This window comes from Canis aureus, chromosome X (genome assembly GCF_053574225.1).
Source record: "Canis aureus isolate CA01 chromosome X, VMU_Caureus_v.1.0, whole genome shotgun sequence".
Taxonomy (NCBI): Eukaryota; Metazoa; Chordata; class Mammalia; order Carnivora; family Canidae; genus Canis; species Canis aureus.
Genome location: NC_135649.1, coordinates 29,040,159 through 29,062,423, shown reverse-complemented (window position 1 = coordinate 29,062,423; position 22,265 = coordinate 29,040,159). Strand labels below are relative to the sequence as shown.

The 22,265-nt window shown below is 39.4% G+C and overlaps 1 protein-coding gene across 7 annotated transcripts in view; it reads left to right on the top strand.

Moving 5' to 3' along the window:
• GRIA3 (glutamate ionotropic receptor AMPA type subunit 3) overlaps positions 1-22,265 on the top strand; it is a 276,587-nt gene that overhangs the window by 158,570 nt on the left and 95,752 nt on the right. For all 7 annotated transcript variants that reach the window (XR_013374893.1, XM_077888879.1, XM_077888880.1 and 4 more), the window contains one exon: positions 6,952-7,005. Coding sequence is in view for 6 of the 7 variants with exons in the window: in XM_077888879.1 (XP_077745005.1) it covers positions 6,952-7,005 (54 nt within the window). In the remaining variant the exon portion in view is untranslated. The remainder of the gene's footprint in view (positions 1-6,951; positions 7,006-22,265) is intronic.

Here is a 22,265-nt window from a genome sequence, read left to right as displayed (position 1 = left end):
TATTTGATATTTAGAATAAAGTTGTAAATATTAAAGCCAAGGTTGTAAGTGTGAACATAAAATAACTGACCATAAATTTCATAAAGGAACACGTGAAGAACACTGTTATTTAAAAATGTATTGTTTAGGGGCACCTGGGTGGTTCAGTCAGTTAATCCTCTGACTCTTGGTTTCAGCTCAGGTCATGATATCAGGGTTGTGAGATCAAGCCCCACACTGGGTTCCATGTTCAGTGTGGAGTCTGCTTGAGATTGTTTCTCCCTTTCCCTCTGCCCCTTCCCTACCTGTCTCAAATAAATAAATAATAAATCTTTTTTTAAAAAAAAAATAAGTATGTATTGTAAAATAAGTTATCACTAACTTGGGGTATAGCTAATACAAATGCAAAGAGACTACAGAAGTCATACATATGGGTATGTTGAAGAAAAACTAAGGTTCTTTGTGCTGCTATTATTCTAGGTTAAATACTAGTTAAAATCACATTACTCGGGATCCCTGGGTGGCGCATGGGATCCCTGGGTGGCACAGCGGTTTGGCGCCTGCCTTTGGCCCAGGGCGCGATCCTGGAGACCCGGGATCGAATCCCACATCGGGCTCCCGGTGCATGGAGCCTGCTTCTCCCTCTGCCTGTGTCTCTGCCTCTCTCTCTCTCACTGTGTGCCTATCATAAATAAAAAAAAATAAAAAAAATCACATTACTCCACTAACCTGAAGAAACATCTAGAATATTTCCAAATATAAATAGGGTATTGCAAAAGATCTTCCAGATGAGGTACTCCAAGAAAAGGCACAGTGTATGGAAGCACATCATTTTACAGGAAGTTCTGGTGGAAAGGTCCAGGTGTTTTAAATATTCATTATTGGCCCCATGACCAAGGACTCTAACCAAAGTTGCTGGACTTCCTGGGTAAGTCAATACATGTAAATTGCCTTAGGAAATATTTTCGTAAGCTTCCAGATTTGTCATTTGTACCCAGTCCCAGGCATTATTTGTTACCTCCGAAACGCTGCCCATCATTTTTCTCCCTTACAAAACTCGTGAACTTTTTAAAATAGGTAGGGATACTCAAGATTTGAAGCATAAGGCAAATTAACCTTATTTTATCAGACAGGCAGACACAATCTACATTCTCTTCTCTAAAGATGTGATGGCTTTAAGGCAGTATTTCCCACCACCCCTTGTAGTATACCGTAGGATTTTCAGTGACATCTGGAGAAATATATTTTATTTCTATACAGTTGTATTTATTTTCTTGTATGTAGTTTCATGAATATTATTGCTTTAGACATGGCTAAATTTAAGAAAAGGATTAGCTATAAGGATAAATATGAAGTAAGTAATAGTATTGTGAGATGTGGATAGAACACAAAGGGAAGTCTGTAAGGGAATGAAATTTGAGAGATACTGTTTTCAAGCTGATACAGTGAGGTGGTCCCATGATGGTCAACATGCACTGAAATGGTCCCTTATCTACAGGAGTGAGAATAATCTGTTGCTTCTTTAACTTACTTGTGGCCATGTATTGCTTCGCATTTCTACGTTCTCTTTGCTTCTCCTGCTGTTCAGCATTAAATCTTCCGTAAATTCCATTCAGTCATAGTGAATGCACTATTAAAGTCTGAGAAGTGAAACTTCCCAAAGATGTGTTCTTTGGTGAAATCCTCATCCCCTAATCCTCACATCCTATCATTTTATTTGATGCCTTATTCAATTGCCTTCTCTCTGCATAAGCTTCCCCTCTAGACAGCATAAGCGCTGATGAGATTTCTCGGTTATACTCCCATTTTCCTTCTTTATGAAAAGCTTCAGCCTGTCTTTCTCCATCGGCAGCACCCCCACCCCTGCTGCCATTGGGCTGACTTTGGGATGGGTGATTGGCTCTTCTCTGCCTCACTAATCCAGCACATTTATTCAAGTCAGATGACCACATGATGAGGCACTGTTTTTCAGTTAGAGGAGAGCACGTGTGTACAGATTGAGATTATTACAAAATAATTCTAACGGAATTGACTTCTGATATATGTTTACTAAGACTAAAGCAATTTAGTAGCTCGGGGTTTTCATTCAAGAAAATGAATGCCTTTTATCATATCTGATGGAAGATTTCTTTTGGGAAGTGTGGCATATTCTGAGGCTGATTTTTGTAGAATATCACTATTTAACTCCCAACACAGCTGAAATAAGATAGGTTGCCATAGGACAACATATCTTTTTATAACTGAGGAAGCAGAAAAGGGGGGGGTGCTGAAGAATGTTTTCCCTTTGAACACAAGGAATGTGGGTTTTTCCTTAAAGGGAAAACACCTATACAATAGGTAAATCGGGTGCATTAAAACTGGAAGCCTCCCTCATTTCTCTCCCCAGTCTCCCAGACTTCTCAGGGTACCTAAATCAAAGAGAAGCAGATTAAGGTGAGCGGGAAGGCATGTTCTGTACTCAAAGCAAGATCAATCTTTATACATAGATCCTTTTTTGGCACCGATGTAGAAAATCCAAACATGGAGTTACTTAGGTCTGCAAATAACCTAATCTGCATACCAGATGGATCTAAGGGGGAAAAAATCATAGACACTTTTCCACATACACATATTTTTTTTTAATGTGAGCATAGAAAAGCAGATGCTTTTGCTCCCAAAGGGTCTGTGGGCCTTCTCAAGCAGTCTTCTGGAGCAATTTAATTTCAAATTTCTAAAATTACAAAAATGTCTAGATCGAACTTTAGATTGAAAAAGAAATGGCCTCTCACACAGAAAGCCAACTGAACATTTTCTGAATTATTTTTAACTATTCAGTGAAACCCAGCTTCCAATGTCACAGATAAGCGGATGGGGGAGTTAATAAGGAAACATTTCCCCCAAACGAGTAGACCGTGATTCACTGGCTGCTTTAACAAATAACTTAATGATCTGCTATATGCTCGACTCAGTAACTTAGTATGTAAGAACTGTTTTTATCTGCAAACAAAATTGTGGTTTAAGCTTCAGTGAATTTGGATTGTGGCATTTTGTTCTTTTCAGATCCTATTTGTGAGACTCAAAATAAATTTCCTTAAAACAATGAATCTTATCTACATTTGACATGTCTCTCCTTATTACATTTATCATATCTGCCATCATAACTTGCCATCCATCATCTCCAACAAATCTCACAAAGGCTCAGTGAATAGGGTACATGGATTTGGGAACTTGGTATTTCCTCCTTAAATTGAACAGTAGACTAAGACAGCTTTTCTACTTGAAGTTCTGAAACTAATTCAGAAAGAGCTATTATAATTACTGTAAAAGCAAAGTTGAATATTCTCTTGGTTACCAGAGTCATTAAATAGCTCAGGGTACAATTTATGCCTTGTTCGTCTATAGCAGATGGCAAGAATCAAGATTGAGGACTAACTGCGCAAGAATCACTCCCATTAACTAGTTCTTTTGTGCATTCTATCACACACGGTCCTCCCACCTCACCCTCCCTCCCACAAGCCCTGCACCAAAAATGCAAAAAAGAGAAAGACCCAGAGCAAAACAGGGCACTTTTTGCAGCGAGGCCTCACTTAGCTCACATCAGTAGGATCGCTGCTGCCTCATGGAAGTATGATTTCAAGATATCGGAGTACACTCTAGAAAGTCTCAGGACTGGGAGCATTTCTGATGAAAACCTTCCACAAAACGTATTACTGGTTTTTTTTTGGTTTTGTTTTGTTTTTCCCCCTCCGGCAGAGATTACCAATGCAATCAACCAGACCCTGATGACTCAGGCATTCACCATGAACATCCCTGTGGATTCTGTGCCGGAGTCACAGCCTGTCACTTCCCCTGCTGCTAACGTTCCTCTTTCCAATGTTAGCCCCTCCCTCTCTATATACCCCTTCTAATTTGCAGCTTCTCATTTACTTTGAACTGAAAACCCACGATTGGTAAGAACTGTATGTTAAGTAAGAGTTAAGAAGGTACTGGAAGTAAGGATGAGGAAATAATTCCTGGCCTCCGAGACAGCAGCTCTGTGACACCTAAAGGTTCCTATCTTTAGATAACTTCCCCATCCCTTCCAGCTTCAGCTAAGTTTTGGGAGTGATAATATGAGCCAGCTACCTTCAAATAAGTGAGTTTCTTCTGAACAGACTATCTGGGCAGGGACTAAAGCAGATATTCCAATAGCTTCAAGAGTTTCTAAACCCAAATATAATGTTTTAGGGAGTGACACCACCCCCTCCCCGGGTTATTTAACCTCGAGTAATTACATAAGGCGCATCCCTGCCTGGTCTGTAGATGTTCTTCGCTTTGATCTTGAAGACACTACTGAGACAGGAAGGGCCAGGTTCATTGTTCCAGATTACAGATAAGGAAATGGAGGCAGGAGTACATTGAGGGGTTTGCCCACAAGCAAACAGTGAGTACTTGACAAGGTTGGGCTTCTGGGTTCTTATTTGGGGCCTTTCTCACAACACTAATGCTTCAATGGCTCCCTCTCACCTCCCCTCTGCTCAAAAGGACACTAAGCCCTTCCTCCAGTGAGAAAGACCCCATTTCCTTTGGGCTTGCTGCCTTATTTCTCTAAGTTCTGCCAGATGTCCTCAGGAATCTTGCTCATTTTTCTGGAAGAACTCAAAACCCTCTGATTTTATTATGTTGAGGGTTGTCAGTGAATTAAAAATTCAACAAATGTATGGCCCCAACTTGCCATCAAAAGTTAACAAATGTCACCAGTAAGGATGTTTCTCACAAGCGGACACTGAAGAATACATCCCAGCAGATACCTAACAGCTCATTTTGTGTCATGACAGTGTGAGAAATCACTTCCTCAAGACATTCATTAACCTTTCATTTCCTCCATAAATAATCAGTCAGAAATGTGGTTCATATTTTAAATTAATCAAAAACAGCTCTCTCGCTCTCTCTCTCACTCGCTCTCTCTCTCTCACTCTCAGCCCTTGAAATGACTGGAGAGCTTCTAATGCCAGCATGATAAGCATATTTAACTACATGGTTCCACTCCTTTGAGCCAGCTTAAACCTTATCTTCTCCAGGAAACCTTCCCTATCCATCCCAGCAGACCTTAGATACCTCTTCTTCTTCTCCAAGAATCTAGAACAATTATTGGTATTTGACATTTAGCACATATTGAGAAACCATGTAATGTACTGCCATAGGCAGACAGACCCAGGTTCTAATTCCAGCTTTACCATTTATGAGCTGTGTGGCCTTGGGCATATTACTTAAACTCTCTCTAGCTGAGGTTCCTCATCTGTAAAATGAAACATAATCTGCTAAATTGTTTTAGGGATTAAATGCATATAAAGCACCTAGCACACTGTGTGTCTTATACTAGGAACTCAATTAAGGGTAGTTGTTTTTACTGTTATTATAGCCTTTTATATATAGTTCTGGTTTGATACTTATGTAATTTTGTTATCTTCTCGAGTTGTTTTTTATCTTTACAAAAGATTTTTTTATTTACTTACTTAGCTGGGAGAGGTGCAGAAGGAGAGAATCTCAAGCAGACTCCCACTGAGCACAGAGCCCAACATATGGCTCGATCCCACAACCCCAAGACCATGACCTGAGCCAAAATCAAGAGTCAGATGATCAACTTCCTGAGCCACCCAGCCCCCCCCCCAAGTTGTTTTTAAATCCTTTGATAGTTGTGTCCATGATAGAACTTGTCATGAAGCTTAAGCCTAATTGTACCCTACTTGCATGGGTTCTCCCAAGGCCTTACTATTCATGATTTTGTTTCTCTTTTCTTAAAGAAGGCTCCTAAAGTTAGGTATTAGTGTCAGACCTAGAACAAAATCTGGTTCCACTTCTGGTTGTATCTTTAACCTGTATGCTACCCCCCTCCCCTTATTCCCACTCGCTGCATTCAGTACCGTACTTTGTACATAGTACTTAATAAAGTGACATTTTATAAAATCTCAATTAACCAGATTTTGTCCTATTTAGCTATCTGGAAATAAGCTTATGTGAGGTATTTAGTCAAAAACTTCCGACTGACAACCAATACATTTCGTTGGAAATCATTCAATGCACTTATATATTTTAAAATAACAAAAATGCATTTTATAAACTGTAAGGCTTAGAATACAGTGTTATTCATGAAAATTACCATAAGAATGATGACCCCAACTAAGAATGATGACCCCCAACTGAGTTTCTCCACCTCAGCACTAGTAACATTTTTTACCAGACAATTCTTTGATGTGGAGGGCTGTCCTGTACATCGTGGGATGATTAGCAGCATCTTTGGCCTCTACCCACTATGTACTAGTCACTCTTCCAGATGTGACAACCAAATGCCTCCAGGCATCTCCAGATGTCCCCTAGGGGAAAATCCTCTCCCCCACTGCCCTGGGCCTTGTATCCAGCACCAAAAGCTGTATAAATGGTCACAAATCTTTCATATTAAGGCAGGAAAAGGAAGATAAGCATTTTAGAAAAGTTTCAATAAGCAAAAGCAACCTCGATTAACCTGAAAATCCCATTAGCCCCATTCCTGGAGTGTTCTATTCCCTAAGAATTCCAGATAACAACAAAAAAAGTACTGTACATTCTATTTTCTAATTTGTATTCCATGTTCAGCCCATTTTCCATCTCAGCAGCTAAGTACAGAATCCAGTTCATGGGTGGGGGATCATCAGCTTCATCGCTTCTGCCATCTATTTTAAGTGACAAGGATGCTACTGACCTGGAAGTTTAGAGAGCTTTTTCTCCCTTGTTTTTGACACTTTTAACTTTGATGTTAGCAATTCTTCCTGTATCCTCTGACTGAAATTGAAATGTGCAAAAAGAACTCTGGTCCAGTTAACTGTGATTTTACTGTATACAAGAGACCTAACACTTTGCTGATCATTTAAAAGTAATTTGCTCTAGCCCATTGATTGATTATTGCACTTCCCATTGATTGGGCAATTGAAAATGCCCTTCTTAAATAAGCAATATCTCTTATTTCTTCTTCTGCAGGTTGTGATCCTGGGGAAACATTCAAGAGGTTATCACTACATGCTTGCTAACCTGGTAAGAACAAGTGGAGTTTTTGTTTCCCAGGGTAATATATTCTATTTCGTTTGTGTCATCTATAATCATCCAAAAAAGAAATACATGAAGAATGTAACGTGCCCTCTAGACACTTAGAGAAATGAATAAGTAAATACCAAAACTTGAATGCAATATCCTTGTTTTCAATTATGGTGTCTCTGTTTTAGCTGTGAAGCTTATATTCTCTCCTCATTTAAAATATAGTAATTTGATATGATTCTTTACCGATTATTCTTAGATCAGATTTGGATTTGAAATGTAAAACATTTTATCCAGGCTTGAAATATAACACAAGAGACAGGAGACACAGGAAACTAACTGACTCTTTCCCCAGTTAACCCAAGTATATGTGCACATCAGTACTGGATTTGTCTTTCCAGAATCAGACCACTACCAAATCCTTTCAAACCAGATACCAGAAGTAGATTTGAAAGTGGAACATCAAGGGACCCTGTCAAAGCATACAGCTACCTTTATACTTATAATAAAACACAAGTTGAATCTTTTCCTTCATATTTCCCATGCCTTTAAAATTTATGACGCTTTAGAAGCTAGTATTTCATTTAGGTTAGATTATAGTTCTTTCTCCAAAAAGACAGTTGGTCTTAGAATTAACAAAATGGCTTCCAAGTCAGTAATATCTGTTTGGCAGAGGTTTGGAATAATGCTACCTCCCCAAAATGAAAGAGAAATGCTAAATGATCACTGTGATACTAAGAATCTTTTAAATTATTACATATCACAAGTTCTAACCCCAATCTCGTTTCATTATCACAACAGAATGATAATTGTTATGGAGCTCTTACACCAAAAGAATAACAACAAAAATGAAATATTATTATAATTATATTCTTAGATTTCTTAAAGAAAAAATCTTATTTTGTTTTAATGATGAAAAATTTTTAAATGAGAAAAGAGATGTTACTTAGGAAGTATGTTCATTCCAACACTTTATGAGATGAAGATTAGAGCTACTGCTTTAAAATGTAGTGTGCATCTTCACCAATAGATTGCTCAAAGTGGAGCACTCCAGACCATTTGGGGGATAAATGAATAAACTCTTTTAGGAAATCTTGATTTTCCATTTAGATCTGAATACATTCAATTTGGTTTTTTTTGGCAATCAATAAGTAAAGGATATTTGCTGACTCATTGGAAGTTAGACCAGGGCTCCCCAGAAAACATGGATGTCACAGCAAGGCACCTGAGGGCAGTTACTGATGGGTTTTTACCATTTCTTTCTCATCAATAAGTATTTTGCTGTCCTTCATTCCTTCTCCATTTTCCTTCTCTCCTGCCTTACATATCCCAGGGTTCACCCATCACTGACAGTACATGAGATGATTTTACATAGTACACACATAAACTTTTTTTATTATAATGGCAATGTATTATTTATTATATGTTAGAAAAATATGAGACGAGCACATCAAAATCCAAATTTCATGAATATCATTATGTCATACAGGGTTAAAGTACAGATTTAATAACAAATGAATCCATTTTGTAACATGTAAAATGTGTCATGTAAACAATAGCATGGGGGGGATAAACATATGGCAAGATCTGGTTTTGTGGATGTGGCTGTGGTGGCATGTGGACTACTGAAGTTTGGGAAAGAGCACTGATGAGGGGTCAGAAACTTTGGGTTGTCATATGGACTTTACTACTAACTAGCTGTGGGACCTTGCCTAAGTCACTTTAGTTTCTTTACTGTGAAATTCAGATGGGAGTGAGGAGTTCATTGATGTAATTGTTGGGCCCTTTGGAAGCATATGCTAAGATATAATTAGAAATGCAAGACATTTACTGGGAGTGATACCTCTGAAAATGAAAGGGAGAGGGTCACAAGTGGGAAGGGAGAGCTTAAGACCACAACTGAGGTCTGACATCAGCTAAGGAAAGGGAAAGGAAATTTGATGATGGTAGTATAGTTCTGAGAACATCTTGGCGAGCACAACTGAGAGTTCCAGTGCAAACACCTCCACACTGCCAAGAAACGGTGATCCACTGCACCACCACCTTGCTCAGCCATTGGCTGACAGCTGCTCAGGAAGCACATACCTCCTGCCTGAAAGCTGAGGAAGATCATGAAGCTGGAGGCTGTCAGCTAACTCAACTCCTCAAGGCAGGTTCCATCTTAAAGGGAGATCTGAGCCATGCATACGGATGATGATACATAAAGACCTTCCCCATTCTAGAATTCTAACTGGGCCTCCCTATTCCTGACAACAATCCTTCAGATGAGCTTTGGTTTCAACTTGAGACCTAGACCTGACAGAAATGAAAGCCTGTGGAGTGATAGAACTGCAAGAGAGAAATATTAGGACAAAGTTGGGGGAAAGAATGGTTAACTGAATGCCTAACCAGGACTTCGAATCATGAGACATTGGGAGGAAGCCTACTACAAAAACAAGTAAAGTCTGGTCCTTCAGAATGAATGTAATATATAGTGTCATGTCAGTCTGCCTAATGAAAACGTGAACTCATTCACCATGCTTTGAGCTGCCACTCCTTTCCTCTAGTGACCTTCTTTTCATCTGAACTCAGTCATGTGTTTCCATAAGTCCCTGTACTCTATATCAAATTGTATACAGGCAATAGAGATAGGAACTGTTGCTAGTCTCTGATAAAAATGAGACAGATCATCCCACCATGGTTTCCAGGTTTTTAAAAGCAGATTAAGGGAATCCCTGGGTGGCTTAGTGGTTTAGTGCCCGCCTTCAGCCCAGGGCATGATCCTGGAGACCTGGGATCGAGTCCCATATCAGGCTCCCTGCATGGAGCCTGCTTCTTCCTCTGCCTGTGTCTCTGCCTCTCTCTCTCTCTCTCTCTCTCTCTCTGTGTGTGTGTGTGTGTCTCATGAATAAATAAATAAAAGCTTTAAAAAAAATAAAAGCAGATTAAAATACCCCAAATACATCCACCAAAGTCTCTCTCTCTCTCTCTCTCACACACACACACACACCAAAACTATTTAGAAGTTACTCAGGTGGTCAAAAAAGGGTAAGTAGAGCTGTTTCCTCTCAAAATGAGCAGGGTGGATGAAAGCTGAAGACATATACACAAAGGAACAAAGTCTAATCTGATTCCTGGTATTATGATAACACAGAACCACTGCCTTCTTCTACAAAATGCAAAGTCAAAAACGGTCACAGAGCTTACCTAAGCTTTCTGGAATCACCTACATCAGAGCACGATGTGTGCCCTTTGCCACAGAGCTACATCTATCTGGCAAAGATTTCTATGTGCTTTTACGTGGACATTTCTCTGGTAGCAATCCTAAAATGAGAAGACTTGGATAGTCCATGAATGCTTTGACACAGGCCTTTCACAGGTCAGGGTGTACATTTCATAGTGAATAATAAGCTGTAGAAACTTCTAACTTGTTGAAATCCCTGGAAGAAACAAAATATTCCATAAGAAGCACAGGCCAGAGATGTGATATGGTGAGCACACAGGCCAGAGGTTGACATCCCAATGATGAGAGAGCAAGTAAGTCTCTTACAAATTCTATTTCAGTTGATAATGTCAATTTTTAGGGGTTGTTCCATAATTAATTGTTTTCTCTTCCTGGACTCTAAGGTGGTAATGTTTCTCCACTCTGGTACCAGAGGTAACCAGCATGTATACAATCTGCCAGTCAGGCAACCTCTCTCTCTTTCAAGGCAAGGTCCTGGGTCAGGATCCTTTATACTGCATTCCCAAGCATGTTGTATATGTGGTTTAATCTTTTCATATATGTCAATAATGATAGCTCAGTCATTGTGTGCAGAACCCTAAACTAACAACCCTAGGCATAACATAATAAAAACAAGCACTAGACCCAGAGCTAGGAAACAAGGCTTCCTAATCCACAAAATGGAGAGTTAGACCAGATTACAATTTCTCCAAGTGTACTACTTATACACAAGAGGATTTTAGGGAATACACAGCAAAATTTCTTAAACTTACTACTTTTGAATTTATATTAATTGTGTATTGCAAAAAGATAACTATCCTTTCAATTCTGTGATTTTACAGATACCATTCCTTAGAATGAGGATAAAGTAGATATTTAGATTTAAAAATTTAGCCAATGTAAAGAAAAATATTAGGTAAATTATGGCTCAGATGATCCACCTATACGGCAAAAAAAACTGTAAAGGTGGCATATTAATGACTAAAATTTAGGAAACACTCCAAGGTCACCTCCAACTCTACATTTCTTCCCTCATGGAGGATCAGTATGGATCAGAAAAGGTTCTGAGTGAGAGTATAGGCACACCAGCTAGGCAAAAGCTAAGGATATAAATAGGGGAACAAAACCAGAGCCCTGTTATCCTTAGGGATATAAAGTCATAAGGCAGACTTAAAATCATTCAGGTAGGCAGAAGCCAAGAGGGGTTTGAGTATCCTTACCTAAGTTCTTTTTTTTTCCTTACCTAAGTTCTAAACATAGCTGAGGATCTGAAGAATCAATCAAAACCACCTTGCAGTCAACACAAAATGAATTGGATCTGGGTTGAGATGGTCCAACAACAGATGTTCAGCACCCAGCCACCCAAATAAGACCAAAAAAACAAAATCCCAAGCATTTGAAGTGGCCCAAGGGAGAACATGAGCCATAGTGGACTTATTCAGTGTTGTACCAGTTAACCACTATCTTAGAAGACCCAACAGGGATCAAGACTAATCCCAGAGTGGGGGACTGTTGTTGATCCTACAAGTGGAAGTTAGATAATGTCAGCTGCCAGTGGTAGAGGGCCACATGAGCAGACATTCCAGGAGGCCATTGTGCTAGGGGGCAAAGGGAAGGAAGCTAGCATATCTTAGACTCCTCATTGCTGTGTCGGCTATTTTCTTCAGACTGCTTACTAAATTTACTCAGAACTCCCATGAGGAGAGACTTCTTACCTTGGCACCTCCCTAAGCTTTTTAGAGATCAGGAAAATGGGCTCAGAAAAAATACATGACCTGCCCAAAGTCTCAGAGCTAATCCATTGCCAAGCTAGGCCTCCAATGCAGGTTGAGCAGACTCTTGACAGAGCACCTTCCTCTTTCCCTTGACCCACTCAAGCATCTCAGTGAGACAAGAGGCCAGCCCCACAAAGGTCACTTAAGAACATTTGCAAAGACATAAATGCGTATGAATGAAATACAAACTATACATTTATGAGAGTAAAGTGATCAGAAAGAAAAAAGGTTTAAAAACCAAGGGGAGCCTTGTGAAACGGCGTCTGAAACTTGTCCAAGAGCCAATCTGAAATGCGTCTTAACAGATACCAATTATATCTGTCCATCACTCTCTTCTCTTGTGCCACATTCCCTATTCTCTCTCTCTCTCTCTCTCTCTCTCTCACACACACACACACACACACACAAACCCCTCTCTCCTGCTCTCTCATCTCCCCTCTTGCTCTTGCTCCCTCTTTTCTCTTATCTGCCCCATTCATATTATTAGCATGCCAGGAAATAATGGGGGGCACTAGCTTACATCTAATTTTTTCAAATTTTTATTAAAACAAAAGTACCATTCAAAATCCAAAAGAGACCACAAGGAGTAATGTAAGCTTGAAGAACTGAACTCTACAGTCTTCTAAATCTTCTAATGTACCTGAAACAGAGAGGGACTCCCTTTGTTCAGAGGGAAAACAAGTTCAAGTGAGATTGGGTCATGTGTTTTGCTTGCCAATAACAATTGTTCCCTTCTGCTCCCTTCCCCTTCCAGGTCTTCTCATTTTGTTTGCTACTCCTTCCCTTCCTTTGTTCTTCCATTTTTATATTCTAAATAAAAAATTCAAATGCTCGAGGCACCTGGGTTGCTTAGTCAGTTAAGCATCTGACTCTTGATTTCAGCTCAGGTCTTGGTCTCAGGGTTGTGAGATCGAGCCCCACATTGGGCTCCATGCTGGGCATAGAGCCTGCTTAAGATCCTCCTTCTTCCTCTGCCTTTTCTCTCTCTTTAAAAAAATTCAAATGCTCAAAGCCACATGTTGTGAACAATGACACCTCAGAAGCTAGCATGTAAACACAGAGCTCACTGGACTGGAGCCTGGCCTTACAGGCAAAGGAAGTGGGATATAAGTGAAAAATCCCCACTGGTCCCAAATGCCAGGAGCCCAGTCACCCCCCCTGGGTACACAACTTCTCTGGTGGCTGAGAATTCACTTTCTTCTCCAAACAGAGGTAGGTTATAGCAGAGCACCAAGGGATGGGGAGTTGGGGACTGGGCTGGGGTCCAACTTCCTACCTGGCATTTAGAAATCCACAGGCACTCATCAACTTAAAGTTGCCAACATTGAGACTCTCGTTCTCCCTGTCCAAAAATGCCCCCATTGTAATAGCCAACTCTCTCTCTCTCTCTCTCTCTCTCTCTCTCTCAACAAAGAAAGATTATTTTCTACCCAATGTTCTAGCAAGATAAATCGAAAGAATTCTATTTTCTTCCCCAGGCTCTCAGATCATGTCCTCTAAAACAGTGCTTCTCAAACTATCTGTGAAGAAAAGCCAATTTTTTCCTCCATATCGTCACAGATCAACAAAAGTGCAACAGAAATAAATTATTGAAAGTATGAAATAAACAAAACAAAGAATAGAAAATACAAGCCAGATTTTTTAGTATTACATTTAACAGCCATATTAGCCTATCAAATTGCTATGAAGGTTTATGAAAACTTGCTTTCTATTTCTTTATTTTACCTCTGATTGCTAACAAACAGCAGAACAGCACCAGTCCACATACACTCTGGGTAATACTGCTCTAAAGATCTTTATAGTAAGTTATTTTTCCTTTGTATCACTTGTATGCCCAATACCTTGTTCACTCCCCTGCAAGGAAGACAGAAGATGGTGTCCTTAAGAATTTTATAGTCATAATGGACAGACAAAACTTTTAGAGCTCATGATAATTGGCATGGAGCTAGAACAGGTGCTAGGACAGGGAATGAAGAGAAGCTAGAGTATGGAGAATCAAAATTCTGCATAGCATGGCCAAACAAGTTCTCTCAGGAAAGGTGACTTTGAAATGATCCAAATGATGTAAAAGATCCAATTATGTGAAGAATCAGGAAAAGTTCATATCATGCATAGGGAACAGCATGTGCCAAGGTCCTGAGGCAGAAAAGAGCTTGATACCTTCACTGAACTGTCAGAAGGCAATCTTGGCTAGAGCAGAGGTGAGTTTCAGATTATGTAAGGCTTTAGTAAGCCTGGTTAAAGGACTTTTAGCTTTTCTCAACAGTGATAGAAAGCCACTGAAGAACTTCAAGCTGGAGTAAGGGTGCATGAACTGATTTTTGCTTTAAAAAAAATCAGTGTCAAATGGATGGATCTTATGGTATTTAAATTATACCTCCATACAACTGTTTAAAAAAAGAGATCAGTGGCTATTTTTCCCAGTAATAGCGCTTATATCAACTTATATTCATACAAATAATTCCCACTGGACTAAAGTGCCAAGAGGTCAGGGCAAGTTTGATATGGCTCATTATGTTACCAATGGATTGCATTTAAAAGGCTTCAAAGTATGTTGATTAGAGAATAGAACAGTGAGCAAACAATACAAGCACCTATAATCAAGTGCTAATTTATATGGTGTAATCTTCAACTCCACACACTACACCCTCCCAGGAGGATGGACCTGCTTCTCGAAAAAGACTTGTGTCTCTCATTAGCAACCTGATAACTTAAGTCACCACAATTACTATGCATTTCCCTATCGCACAACTCAAATGACACTAAAGATAGAGCTAGCCTTCATCCAAATTATGAGATAAATACTTGACCTTGGCAGCTTCCCAACCCTCTTTCTACTGCTTTTATCTTCCCCATAGGCAAGCCACCTTTCCCATTTCTCACCTATAATCTGCCATCAACTCATTGAAAGTCACTGAACTTATCTTGTTTCTGTTTTCCTTTCAGTACAAAATGTACCCTAAGAATAGTATTATATGAAAGGAATCTCCATGTAATATCTTGAAAATAAATGCTCTAAAAGTAAGCTTTGAATATATTTATTTGCAACTCTCCATTATCCATACTACCAGAAGGAAATTGAATTACAGTATATATAAATCAAGGGAGACAGGATAATACTAAAGTCATTTAAATCTTTGCAAGACTGACTTGTCTGGCTATTCTGAAATCAGGACAATCTTGTTTGAATGCCAATTGTATAACCAGTATCTGTATAAAAGATGGCCCTGGAGAAATCAGTCAAGGGTAGCTTACAAGTCTCCCATATAAACTGCTTATACACAAAAGTCATGGTTGTTTTTATAAAGTTGCATTTGGATGTGGGCAGCAGTGCGATGGATCAAACAGATGTGACGTGATCAAAAAGTGATATGACTGATGAAATATAGCAGAACTCACAAATTCAAATGAGTAGTTTCCCTCTCAAAGGAATAACTCCTAGAGATTATATCCATATTTCCGTCAAATATTGCCATTATTACACAGAGACAAATAGTCAACTGTACAGATACCTAAAACATAAAAAGTGAGAAAGTAGTTTCAACTCATCCAATCTGTGAGCATCAGGATTGCCTCCAGTCTTCCTCTGCCTTCTTTCATCTCTTTTCCTTTCTCCCTCTGCACACTATTTTGGCCCAGCCAAAGGAAAAGAATTAGCCAAACAACAATTTTAACCAAACAGAACTGGTGAGATACAAACAGCACTAGAACTTGTTAAGTCCAGTCTAAGCAAAAGTCCTTGAGTATCTCATCATCACATCTAGTTAATAAAATCCTATGAAATAGTAAAATGAGCTCAACAGATATTCCACATAGTATAGCAGGGAATTGGGAATGTTGGAATCACTTAGCAATGATGCTGTGACAATACACATATATTTATTCCATGGAAAGTATAGGAAGGCATGCAGTAATGAAGGAGGACAAAAGCCCATAAACAGTCAACAGTGTGCAAAAGCCTACGTAATAATTGGCCAAAAATGAGTACAAATGGACCCTTTTACTACCTGGTAGAGATTGTAAAGACAAATTTGATATCAATCTTCCTTAGTCATTATTGGAAATGGTTCTTGAAGAATGAAATTTCAGTAGAGACCACCAGAGCTGTCAGTGATGAAGCAGGGGCCCTTTCTAGACAAAGAGAACAAAACAAAGGTAGCATGGTTCAAAAGGGCATAATATGGTTACAGCATGAGGTCTGTTGAAGGAAGTGGCACAGATGAGCCAGAGGAGTGGAAAATAAAGATAATGGAAATTCTCAAAGGCCAAGTCAAGACATTTTGCTGTTAATACATTTGTAGAAAGTAGGGAACCATTACAACGATTTGAAGAAAGGAATAGTATGCTCTAACTGGTATTTTAGGAAAGTAAATCTATTTATTTAGTTAGTTAAAGATTTATTTATTTATTTATTTATTTATTTGATAGAGAGTAGGAGAGAATGTGGGTTGCGTGAGGGGCAGAGGGTGAGGGAGAGAGAGAATCTCAGGCAGACTCCCCACTGAGCACAGAGTCTGATGCAGGGCTTGATCTCAGGACCCTGAGACCATGACCTGAGCAGAAGTCAAAAGTCGGGTGCTCAAGCAACGGAGCCACCCAGATACCCCAGGAAGGTGAATTTATTATGTAAAAAATTAACTGGAGAGGTAAAGAACTGGACATTAGAGTACCAGCTAGGAAACTCAGACAATAATCTAGGCCAGTGGTTTTGAAACCCACTTGTATTTTGAAGTCACTTGGTGAGTTTATAAAGATACAGGTGCAAGGACCTCACACCCACTGACCCAGTAGGCCTAAAGTACATTAATTCAAAGAAGGGATACAGGAAGAGGAAGAGATTTTGAGGGAATAAAATAACTTTTCTTTGGGGCACATTCTTTATAAGGTGCTCATGGAATATGAAAGTTAATTTAATCAGCAGACAGGAAAGGGGTGCTAGAGTACGAGACAGGCTCTAATTAGAGACTCATTGGTGTCTCATTCAGTGAACTCAAATTAAAAATTCCAAAAGAAAATGAGAATTAATTTGTTTTATAGACTCTGAAGTCTCAAAATGTAACAAATTCATTGGCTGAGGTAGTATGTATGGTAAGTGTTGTCCTCTTAAAAAATTAGGTTCTCAGAGCCCAGCTGGATGAGAAATCATGACTATCTACCTCCACTCTCAAAATTAAAATGGAAAAAAGGTAAAGAAAAAACAAAGAACAAATTCTAATATCTTTGGATAGGAGATCCCAGAAGGCAAAACTAGTTTTCAAGCAAAAAATGAACTGCTATGATTCAGCAAAGGAATAGGACAGTTGCTATAAAATAGCAAACTGCTTATGCAAAATGAGCCATCTTTTCCCACGCAAAATAACAAAGAAATCCACTAGAACATAGTTTATTTTTGATAAAAATATGTTATTTTAAAATACATAATTTTTTTTGCCAGGGGAATTTTATTTTATTATTATTTTTTAATAATAAATTTATTTTTTATTGGTGTTCAATTTAAAATACATAATTTTAATAGCAGATGAAGCTCAGTGAGAAAATAGAATTCATAACACAGAAATTTCTTTTGGAGTCAGACATGCTAAAATACATGTATTAAATAAAAGGATATGGGATTTCTGTCCTTTTTGGAGCCGTTGCTGTTGGGAAAGTGCTCAGGTCAGGCACTTAAGCCCTGAAACAAAAGTCAGGACAAACCAAAAAGACTTAAAGAACTTTAAAACAAATGTCACTATTATTTAAATAGAAGGGAAGGGAGAAGAAATGGGTGGGAAATGTCAGAAAGGGAGACAGAACATGAAGACTCCTAACTCTGGGAAGCAAACTGGGGGTGGTGGAAGGGGAGGCGGGCGGGGGGTGGGGGTGAATGGGTGACGGGCACTGAGGGGGGCACTTGACGGGATGAGCACTGGGTGTTATTCTGTATGTTGGCAAATTGAACACCAATAAAAAATAAATTTATTATTAAAAAAATAAAATAAAACAAATGTCAATTTAGTTTTGAGCCAAGAGCGTGAGTTAAAAAGCAGAACCTTCTGAACTCATTTATCACATATTCAAACTGGTAATCAAACATACTTTTTCTAAAGATAAGAATTTTCTAAAAACATTTTTTAACAAAAACTGATATCTATTCACATGTATTGCTGTCTGGTCATTGTACTACTACTCAGCCATTTTCAGGGGACTGAGTTGGAAATGGAGTATAAGGAGAGGCTAGGCCTATGCGCCAGGGAGAAGCCTGGGTGGGAATACTTAAAAGTATATGTGACAGGAGGAGGCCTCATGAGAAGGTTCAAAGCTGATTGCCTGAGGGAATGGTGTCCCAGCCCATGTGTGTTTCTGTCAAGGAGGAGTGAGAATGGAACTTTCTGGAAAAGGTCGCATGAGAAAAACTGACCAGGTTCTGGGGTGGAGTCTAAGGTAGCTGGCTGTGGAAAATAATTTGACAGCTGGCAGGCAAACAGGTAGGATGCCTTCCTCTACTACTTCCCACCACTAGCAATCCCATCTCCTTCCTCTTTTACTTCTTGTGTTTGGGTGTTGAAAACCTAACTCTACTTCATTAGACTTTTTTTTTTTTTTGAGCCATATATCCTTAGAAGATTTTTTTTCTTTTTAAATTTCTTTTTAAATTCCAGTTAGTTACTATATAGTGTATTATTAGTATCAGGGGTAGAACTTAGCATTTCATCAGTTGCATATAACACCCAGTGCTCATTACATCAAGTGCCCTCCTTAATGCCCATCAACCAGTTACCCCCCATCCACTTCTTCCCCAGCAATCCTCAGTTGGCTTCCTGTAATTAAGAGTCTCTTATGGTTTACCTCCCGGTTTTCATCTTATTTTTCCTTCCTTTCCCCTACGTTCATCTGTTTTGTTTCTTAAATTCCACATATGAGTGAAATCATATAGTATTTGTCTTCCTCTGACCAACTTACTTCCCTTAGCATAATACTGTCTAGTTCCATCCACGTTGTTGCAAATGGCATACTTTTTGATGGCTGATTAATATTCTGATGTATAAATCTTATTTATTCATTCATTTGTCAACAGACATCTGTGTTCTTTCCATAGTTTGGTTATTGTGGATATGGCTGCTATAAACATTGGGAGGCATGTGCCCCTTCAAATCACTATGTTTGTATCCTTTGACTAAATACCTAGTAGTGCAGTTGCTGAGTCATAGGGTAGTTCTATTTTTAACTTTTTGAGGAAGCTCCATACTGTTTTCCAGAGTGGCTGCACCAGTTTGCATTTCTACCAACAGGGTAAGTGGGCTCGCCTTTCTCTTCCTTCTCACCAACACCTGTTGTTTCCTGAGACATTAATTTTAGCCATTCGGATTGGTGTGAGGTGGTATCTCATTGTGGTTTTGATTTGTCTTTCTCTGATGCCAAGTGATGTTGAGCATTTTCTCATGGGTCTGTTAGCCATTTGTAGGTCTTCTTTGAAGAAACGTCTGTTCATGTCTTCTGACCATTTCTTGACTGGATTTTTTTGGGTTTTGGGTGTTGAGTTTGCTAAGTTCTTTATAGATTTTGGATACTAGCCCTTTATCTGAGATCTCCTTTGTGAATATCTTCTCCCATTCCATAGGTTACCTTTTAGTTTTGTTGATTGTTTCCTTTGCTGTGCAGGACCCTTTTATCTTGATAAAGTCCCAATAGTTCATTTTTGCTTTTGTTTCCCTTGCCTCTCTAGATGTGTCTAGCAAAGAGCTGCTGCAGTCGAGGTCAGAGAGGTTGCTGTCTGTGTTCTCCTCTAGGATTTTGGTGGATTCCTATCTCACATTTAGGTCTTTCATCTACTTTGAGTCATTAGATTTTTCCAGAAGTTTTAAGCATCTGAGGACTCTAAATTCGCCACATAGCAGATTTTGGGTAGCCATTCCCAAGTGCAGTGATCATGTGAAAGAATGAAATGGGAAACTAGGAGGAAAGTAGCTCTCTCTTAAAGATCTGTCTCTATATCTTACCCCTCTTTCCCTTTTCCACTTTTACCTAGTGGCTTTTGGGCGATAAAATCTGTATGGGCAGTTTTACAAAGGCTTTAGGGAGGCCAAAGACTTCAGTTCTAAAAAAAAAACAAAAACAAAAAACCAGACAGAATGGCAAGTCCCACTTGTAGATCACAGTGTGATGGGGAGGGAGGAGCTTTTTTATAAAGTTTAGGGAAGACAGGGGACCAAAATCCCCCAAAGTGCCGACTTTGGGTGGCAGACGTTAAGTAAAGATCACTGAGGGGTAACAAGAAAAAAAAAAAAGACCAGAAACCACCAACTTCTACCATCTCAGGCTCTCATTCTCCCCTTCCTCCTTTCTGCTGTTACTTACTGGATCTATGGTGATCAGATCTGTCCACTTACTGTCTTAACAGAGAGTTTAGGGCATTTGTCCTCAGTTCTCCAAACTCAAGGACTGTGGATGAGAAGCTCAAAAAAGAAAATCTAGCAAGTGATCATGAGCAAGAATAATGATTTAAAGTTGAAAGGTAAGTGGAGAAGGAAAACCAGAATCTCTTCCCTGATGCCACCATTTGTCTCTTTTCCCCCAGTTGTTCATAGCATCCCTTGTCTGTTGAAGGTTTGGTTGTCAGGTCAGCTGAATCAGTGTCTTTGCTGAGGCTTTGGGGAGAGTCAGGCCTCAGTTTTCAAAGCATCATGAACTATGCTTATCCACAACTACAATGGAAATATGTGGTAGAAAACAATATGTTTTAAAACAATCGAACAGAAATGGCAAACACGGCTAAGAATCAGGCGGTTTCTGCTCTCCAGCTAACAGCTCTCTCCTAACTTCCTTCTTTCCTCATCGTTCTTCACTGTTTTGTCTCTTTACCCTTTCATCTGCTTAATGGTCATGTCTTTTGTACATTGCTACATTTCTAATGTAGTCTTTTTTCCAGAGGGTTTAGAGGTATCTGGCATTTAGATCCAAACTTGAGGTGGGTATGTTGCCATTTCAAAAAGAAAAATCTAACAATTTTAGTTTTTATATCTTGGGGACTATCGGTGGCCACTCAAATCATGGGACTTAGCAATATTTGGTACAAAAATCAAATTCTTTTTTAAAAAAATTTTCATAAATAGGATGACAACACATGATTATTAGCCAGAACCACTTTCTTCACAGCCCCCTCTCTACCATTCACCTCCTTTCCCTTTTCCCCTCCTACTTCCTTGATATTTGTTGGTCAGCTCAGCTGTATTTATGTCTTTTAAGAGGGTTTATAGGGAGAATCTAGTCTTGATTGCCTCAACCTTGAGGATGTGGGTTGCTGCATCTAAATCCTGAGCACCAGAGCAACATTCAGGCCATAGAATCTAAGAGATTACAAATAAGCAAAATGTACACAAATGAAACAAAGGAAGACCAGAAGCCAGCCAACTCTTGCCCTTAAGCAACAAGGTGTCTCATCTCTCTATATACCTGTTACCTCCTTTCTTTTTCTACCATATTTCTTCTGTCTCCATTTTGTCTGTGAGTCCATGTTAGTGCTTTCTGACCTTACAGAAGGATAAGCCCTCAGGGCAGTCAGTAGGCGCTAGTGTTGCATGTATCTTACCAAACAGAATGGTTTGAGGTGACCTGCCCCTGGCTTGATTTGAGTTGCTGTGGATGCAGTTCTTCCTGTGAGGACAGCCAGGCTGATTCCACTCTGAGGTGTGCATTCCAGAACTCATTCGCAGGCATGTCTGTCATAAAACATGGATTGACTGAAAAACTTCTAGGTCCTCAGTGGTATGGTTTCTGTGAGGTAGAAAGATGAGTGCAGAGGATGCCTATGAAGATGTTTTCAAATTATAATGTGTTTATTGGAGAGGAAGATACCCAAGCAGGAATATGTGGGCCTACATGACAGAATAAAGCCTACTGGGAGTAAGTGGGTATGATTGGTGAGGTAAATATGAGCTATACCCCTCCCTTTAGTATCCATGCCAAGAAAAGGAGAGTGAGGAAACATCTTTCTGGAAAGAAGCAACATGGTGAGTAACCAGACTAAAGTGCTAGCTCTTGTGCCCTAAGACAGACATGAGAGTTCAGGGATCCTTTCTCTCTCCCTCCCTTTTGTTAATTCTCTGTTGCCATTTTAACATGCTATGGATATTAGGCAAACAGGAGTATGATGCTTATGAAAGTGTGAGGGGCGCAAGAGATACTGCTTCCTAGTGCATGCTGTGGCAATGACCCTGAAGACCAGGATGGTGGCAGAAGCATTCTCAACCCCCTTCTTTCAAGGAAAGGAGCTCCACTTGTCCAGCCCAGGCTTTTAAGACACAGGA